This window comes from Nyctibius grandis, chromosome Z (assembly GCF_013368605.1).
Source record: "Nyctibius grandis isolate bNycGra1 chromosome Z, bNycGra1.pri, whole genome shotgun sequence".
In the NCBI taxonomy this organism is placed as follows: domain Eukaryota; kingdom Metazoa; phylum Chordata; class Aves; order Nyctibiiformes; family Nyctibiidae; genus Nyctibius; species Nyctibius grandis.
This window is the reverse complement of record NC_090695.1, coordinates 62,665,571-62,673,280: the sequence shown is the minus strand read 5'-3', so window position 1 is coordinate 62,673,280 and position 7,710 is coordinate 62,665,571. Positions and strand designations below refer to the sequence as shown.

At 40.4% G+C, this 7,710-nt stretch overlaps 1 protein-coding gene across 1 annotated transcript in view; it reads right to left on the bottom strand.

Annotated features, from left to right (window-relative positions):
• Positions 1-7,230: 7,230 nt before the first annotated feature.
• SLC27A6 (solute carrier family 27 member 6) overlaps positions 7,231-7,710 on the bottom strand; it is a 47,860-nt gene continuing 47,380 nt past the window's right edge. Inside the window, exon 10 of the mRNA XM_068422945.1 lies at positions 7,231-7,326. Coding sequence (XP_068279046.1) covers positions 7,231-7,326 — 96 coding nt within the window. The remainder of the gene's footprint in view (positions 7,327-7,710) is intronic.

Below are 7,710 nucleotides of genomic sequence, written 5' to 3'. Positions count from 1 at the left end.
TTAATTCCAGGTGCATAACTACTTTGACACAATAACAAGCAAGCATTATTATGGTCAGCCTGAAATGACACTAGAGCTAGAATGATTTTTGCTTTGATATAGGATGTCATTATTGGAACAGACTAGCTCTTACATATCCATATTTAATTACAGCAAAACAAATTAAATAATTAATTTATGATTCATTAACAAACTGAATATTATATTTATCATTAAAATATATTTAGTTGTCAGAAGGAAGTAATCAGTGCAAAATTAATTAAACACTTTTGACCTTTTAATTAATAAATTAAAAAATTTGTTAATACAAAAAATTACATTAAAATATTTTCACCTCTCAAATACCAGTAATTAATTGTTGTAAAGCAAATTAATTTGTCCTGCATTTCAGTTAATGTTCTGAGCTAATTACATGGTAATGATTCTGTTACTAACTGCCCCATCTTTTAAATCTCTGCTGAAATTTGCAGGTAGAGCAGAAAAAGAGTCCTCCTGCTTAGTTTGGAGGCTGAATCTTTGCTAAATACACAGTGTCTTTTCATAGAACATAGAACTCTATGACAGCTTCAGTGGTATGCTTACTATCTCTTATAATGAAAATATTAAAAATTATTTCTTTTTATAGGATTATTTCTTCCAGTTTTCCTAACGTTTATTTAGGTTTACCTACATAAACAACTTCAGCTACCAGCTCCAAAAACTGTGATAGCATCTCCTGCACAGGCCAATTTTGAAGTTTTAAAACTAATCACATATGGAGTTGATCACTCCTTGTAACCTAATTGCGTTTTGCCAAGATTTCCTGGTGGGATCACTCAGATTAATCATCTACTTCTGTTTTCCAGTTCTGCCAGCCCTTCTTCCTGGCTAAAAGTGAAATTTATGATGAAAAACAAAAGTTAAAATAATTCAGAATGTTAGTTTCTGTTTTTCATCAACGTGTCAAATTTGACGAGCTGTGCTTTCCACACGTCTCTGAGGAGAAGACAAAGAGCCACAGGAACATCTGAGGTGTTGATCTCATCTGATAAGAAAAAGGATGAAGGATGCTGGGACTCTACAGAGAGTTTGAGATTAGAAGTCCATCAGCTCTGTAGTGAGATGAAGACCCCATTTCTACTCTGAGTCAGGTAAAATAAACCAAATTACTGCTTGTATAAATTGTGTCACCTTCATCTAGAATGTTGGCCCAGCCTCACAGCTCAAAAGACCATATATTTAAGCCTTGCAGCTTTGCAACAGTTGTAACCAAATGGACCTGTTACTTCAGCACAGCAATCATTCTGGTAAGTCTTAAAAATCATGTTGCAAATTTTCTTCCATCATTTAAAATGATATATTTCAGGAAAATTATCTTTTCAGGCAGTGCAGAGCTGTGTAGTCTCCAGGGCTGCATTGGAGATTAAATGTTTTTGACTCAGCACTTTGAAGTTTGATAGCACTAGATTCACAGAATCACAGAATGTTAGGGATTGGAAGGGACCTCGAAAGATCATCTAGTCCAATCCCCCTGCCAGAGCAGGATTACCTAGACCATATCACACAGGAACAGGTCCAGGCAGGTTTTGAATGTCTCCAGAGAAGGAGACTCCACAACCTCTCTGGGCAGCCTGTTCCAGTGTTCGGTTACCCTCACTGTAAAGAAGTTTTTCCTCATATTTATGTGGAACCTCCTGTGTTCCAGCTTGCACCCGTTGCCCCTTGTCCTTTGAAGTAATTCAAAGGCAAGGGCTGTTAACCTTATTACCTTTGAAAAAACTTATTTCTGAAAGCACATAAAGAAACTTGATAGGGGCAATTATTCTCAGAGTTCAAGCAAATTGGACTATATTTATCTGTAAATAGATACTAAAATTGGACATTGACGTTATGTCTATCTTACCCACTATGAAGTTACTTATTGATGGTATTTCCATTTTATTTATTGTGCTTTTTTCTTAATATTTACACGTGCTGTCTTTAATACAAGCTGAGTAGAATACGTCCTTCCGTAACACTATATGTAAGATCTAATATCATAGAAAAAGCAAGATATTGTGCTATATTCCTGTATTGCAAAGCAAATAAGAAAAGGAGCAACACTCACCTGACACTTCCTGACAGAACTGATACTTAAACAATGTTAAGCGTTTCTTGATTTGTACAACTGGCATGATTTTGAACTCTTATAAATGAAAGGCAAATATCAGCAAGTCCAGAACTAGTTAAAGGAGTAGGGAGGGGTACCCAACACTCTAAATAATATGCACCTTTGCCAGGTAATATACTTTAAAAGGCAACATTTTCTCCTTAATCTTGGATATACATATGGAATTCCCACTGACACCAATAGAAGTTACAAGCTGAAAACAAAGGGAAGAAGTCATCAAGATTGTATACTCAAAGTAATTAATGATTTTTTTTTTTAATTATCATGCCAGATCTAAGAAAATTGAATAATGCAATATTATTAATATAGGACAGGTGGATCCAATACAGTTATATTCAGATTTGCATCCAAACTTTCTCATATCTAGAAAGAGCTTTTGTTACTCACAATACTGCTTATTCAAAGATATCAAGTGGTTTTACAAACATCAGTATTATAACCTGAAAAATCGTTAAAGATGTCAAATGCATTTGGAAAGAAGAGAAAGTAATTTACATGGAATAATACAACAAATCATTGAAAGAACCAGAGACAGAAGTTAACAACTCTGATTGTTAATCCTGTACTCTACCAAGGCAATGCTGCTTTCTAAAGGAAAAAAAGTCCATTACTATTTATAAGAATTCCAATAGTTACGCTTTTATACCAAAATAAATCCATTTACATAAATAACTAAACATCTTCAAGTTTATAGCTGAAATAGTCTAGTTTGTAGCTTACATACAGTAAGTGAAGAGCTAATGGGTGATTTTCCAGACTAGAAAAGCAAATGGCATTAGTATTTTTGAAATCTATCCAACCTCCAAGTGTTTACATAGCAGCTGGCAAACTGTAACAGCTGGCCTATTGCTGAACTGAACAGGATACCTGGTCTAGACATTTAGACACAGATGTCAGAATCCTAAATTATGCACTGCTAGTAGGTATGTTGTGTATTTCATACACTTAAACTGCCTAAGTAGACTTCAGTGAGCAAAAACACTAGGATAATTCATATTTTTTTTTCAAAAGGAAATCTGTTTTCATAGAACTCTCTTGGTTCTAAGATTACTTTTTATGATGTTATGCTTAACGGAGTAAGCTTTAAATCCCACACCACAAAACTTCAGAGGGCAAGCTATTTTTATTTTACACTAGTATCTTGTGGCCTCTACTAAGTTCAGTGCTTTCCTCTCACTGCACAAAACACCTGATCTTCAGGTGAGGATCTTCACTAGGGTCAGGGAGCCTGGAGGACAAATCTGTGCTCTCCAGCAGAGACAGAGAGGGCAAAGAGCAGCCTGGGATTCCTTTCCTCCCAGGGTACTTCACTTGTGGGCTATAGAGTATTAAGATACTCTTTCAGTCAGTGTGATGATACTGAATTTTTTTTCAGATATTTAATATAAATAATAGCTGAGTAAATGGTTCAGAATGGAGGTTGTTTAGGGCATTCATTTGTGACAGGATATCTAAAATTATCTAATGAATATTGAATTAGAGAGAAAACAGACTATTTCAAAAGATCCTATAGCCTGATGATCAGAACACTTTTCCTGAGGACATATGATAAGGCCTATTTTCTACCTAAAAGAGAAGGAAAGATATGAATGTCATCCTCTGTGCACTCAGTCAATCATTAGATAAAACAGGGGGGATGTTGGCAGCAGCACCACCACCAATTTGGGGATTCTAGATCTGGTTCCAACATGTTTTCTTCCAGCTAGAATTATGTACTGAATTTAACTCAGCTTTTCACATCTATTGAAGTCCAATTACAAACTAAATCAGAAAAAAAGAAAAAAGACTGAGAAGGAGAACAGGTAGAAGTGACAACTCTTACAAGTCCTTGTTTGAAAGGTGAAGAGTAGATAATTTGTATTCGATTTATTATTACCAAGTAAATAACTCCTACAACAGGCTTAATAATTGCAAAGGAGAAGGTAAATGTCAAGGATCTGAAGTAGGTAAATACAGGATTTGCAACTGAGCATAATCATGTGATCTTTCTGGGGTAAGAAGAAATTAATGCGTTGCCTTCCCAACAGTTATTTGTTACTACCTTATGCTACAGTAACAGCCACTATAGAGCACTCTTAGTCCATTACTGTGCAACCAGGTTAGTCTACAGTCACCTTCAAGGTGACTTCAACTTCAGTCTCTCTGATTTCAAGTTGAAAAGATCAGGAACATTCATCTGTTTAGTGGCGATGACAAGACCTGGAAAACAGCAAGAGTGATGGTCATCTCTAAAAGAGCAGAAATAGGGGAAGGATCACTGGAATAGTTTGCTGTCTTCATTTAGCCACACCCAGGCTAAACAATAGCAGTTTTTCTCTCCTCCAATGTCCCTTCCCCAACCAATGAAGAAAACTGGGAAAAAGAGGGAGACATGTGGGTTAAAATTGAACAGATTTAATAAAATAAAGAAACCAATATCAACAATAACACAAGACACACAAAATTATACTTAGCTACAGAGCTGCAGCAGGTCATTCCAGGAACAGCAATCTTCATCAATGAGAAAAAGGAAGGCCAGAAGAGAGGAGAGCAAAAACAGTACCACCTCTCCCCCAGGCCCTCCCATTTATAGTGAGCTTGATGTCAATGATATAGAATACACCTGTGGGCCAGCCTGGGTCAGCTGCCCTGGATTTAGCTGCTAATGGTTCCATGGCTGCAACCATGGCTGGCCACAAACTGAAACAAAATCCCAATGAAACCAGGACAGTTGCCTAGGGAGATTGTGGAGTATCTCACCTTAGAGATATTAAAAAACTGTCTAGACATGGTTCGTGGTAACTGCTGGAGCAGGGGGCTTGGACCAGATGACCACCATGGTGCCAAGTGAAAAGAGTAAACACATGCTAAAACCTAAAATATATCAGGACTATAAAGCAGATAACCAACTGAAGCACTGAATTATGACACAGTTGTCTTAACACAGAGCTGCAATGAGTTTAAGCAGGTTGAGGTCAGTACTCCTCCGTCACGATGACCAATGAGCTGCCTTTAAATCCTCCTCTTATACCTTCCTCCAAGGCCAGGAAAAACAAAATATGCAGCATGGTAATTCAGCTCACCATATCTATTCTACTCAAAACACAAAAACCATTAACTCATTTGTAGGGATCGGCGATCGGAAGATCACGAGGTGTACGGAAAGAATAGGGACCGAAAATGCCAATGCAGCAATAAAACTGCTGACCGCTTAAGTCCACACCATCGGAGTAAACATGTTATTGTCTGCGGCTTAGCAATAAGGAAATAGCAAGCTTGCTCAGAATAAGTGTTGCAATAAGACTCGAACCAGTGGAGAATTACTGGTGGGCGGTACACAGATCTCTAGGGTATATAAAGCAATGTATCACTCTAAATAAACGCCATTTGCAGCATCCTCATATTGGTGTTTGTGCTCTCTTGGCCCAGAGGCTGGGGATGCCTCTGTGCCACCTTCGCCGAACGGGTTATTGTTGAAAACTGCATGCAACACTCATTCACTTTCTCTGAGACCCAAACAAAATCCCTTTATTTAAAAAAAAAATAAAAATCTCTTTTTAGAGACTTACCAACTCATGGGAAAGCTATTTATTAATCACATTCCCTATTATAAAACTTCCCATTTCATTTGTTTAATGAACATTTCCAGCCACTCAATGTTATGCCTTTTTGGTCACTCTGAAGTGGTCTCTAATTCTACATCTTACATTTACATGGTAAATGAGCCCACTAGAGGAGAGGCCCTGCTTGACCTGTTGTTTATGAACAGAGAAGGACTAGTGGGAGATGTGAGGGTCGGTGGCCATCTTGGGAGTAGCGACGATGAAATGTTAGAGTTTTCGATAGTGGGGGAAGTAAGGAGGGGCAAGAGCAGAACTTCTGCCTTAGAGTTCCGGCGGGCTGACTTTAGCCTGTTTAAGAGGCTGGTGTTTAAGAGTCCCTTGGGAGTCGGTCCTGAAGGGCAAAGGAGTCCAGGAAGGCTGGACATGCTTCAAAAGGGAATTGCTAAATATTCAGGAGCAGGCTGTCCTGGTGTGTAGGAAGACAAGCCGTCGGGGAAAAAGACCAGCCTGGTTAAACAGAGAACTTAGGCTAGAACTTAAGGAAAAAAAGAGAGGCTATTTGCTCTGGAAGAAGGGTCGGGTAACTTGGGAGGTCTATAGGGATGTTGCCAGGTCATGTAGGGAGAAGATTAGAAGGGCCAAAGCTCAATTAGAGCTTGATTTGGCTGCTACAGTCAAAGACAACAAAAAAAGCTTTTACAAATACATCAACAGCAAAAGGAGGGTCAAGGAGAGCCTCCACCACTTGCTGAATGAGGAGGGTAGTGTAGTGTCAGGGGATGAGGAAAAGGCAGAGGTGCTCAATGCCTTCTTTGCCTCGGTCTTTAATGTTAAGACCGGTTGTCCTCAGGAGACTCAGCCCCCAGAGCCTGAAGTTAGGGACGGGGGGCTGTGTGAACCTCCCGTAATCCAGGAGGAGTCAGTTAGTGACCTGCTGTGCCAGTTGGACACCCACAAGGCTATGGGCCCGGATGGGATTCACCCCAGACTAATGAAGGAACTGGCAAATGAACTTGCCAAACCACTCTTGATTATCTACCAGCAGTCCTGGTTAACTGGAGAAGTTCCAGCTGACTGGAAATTAACAAATGTAACGCCCATCTACAAGAAGGGTCGGAAGGATGATCCAGGCAACTATAGGCCTGTCAGCCTGACCTCGGTGCCAGGCAAGGTGATGGAACAGGTCATCCTGAGTGCTATTACATGGTACATGCAGGACAATTGGGACATCGGGGCCAGCTAACATGGATTCATGAAAGGCAGGTCCTGCTTGACCAACCTGGTCTCATCCTGTGACTAAGTGACCCGCTTAGTAGATGAGGGCAGGGCTGTGGATGTAGTCTATCTAGACTTCAGTAAGGCATTCGACACTGTCTCCCACAGCATCCTCCTAGACAAACAGGCTGCCTGGGGCTTGGATGGGTGGACTCTTCAATGGGTTAAAAACTGTGTGGATGGCCGAGCCCAGAGAGTGGTGGTGAATGGGGCACTTAGTGCCATGGTCTCATTGACATGATGGTGTCAGGGCAATGGTTGGACTCAATGATCCCAGAGGTCTCTTCCAACCTGATTGATTCTGTGATTCTGTGATTCTGTGCTCTTTTTCATGTCTGAACATCCATACTGCGCAACTGCCTATAACATATAATCAAGATGTTATTTACACTTTCCTTAAGTAAACTGAAGGGACTCAAATCCCTTTACTCTAACGTCTGGAAACTAGACCTGTGAGGGCTTGTCCAGTTTTCCTTCTACTCTTAACAGTGCTGGGGCTTGTCTGGTGCTAGAAGCAGAAAAGCCAAGGAAGCCCCAGAAGGCTGTGGGAGCAGGAAGGGAAGGGCCTCACGAGGGCTCTCCTTGCGGGCTAGAAAGAAGCTGCTGTAACCCTGGGGCAGGGCAGAGAGATGTGGGGGTGGGGCTGGGCTGTGCCTTTATCTCTGCACCCCCTTGGAGGCAGACTGCAGGGAGGTGGACTGCAGGGAGAGAGTGAGGGAGGGATGAAGAGCAGGAGGGGAAGCC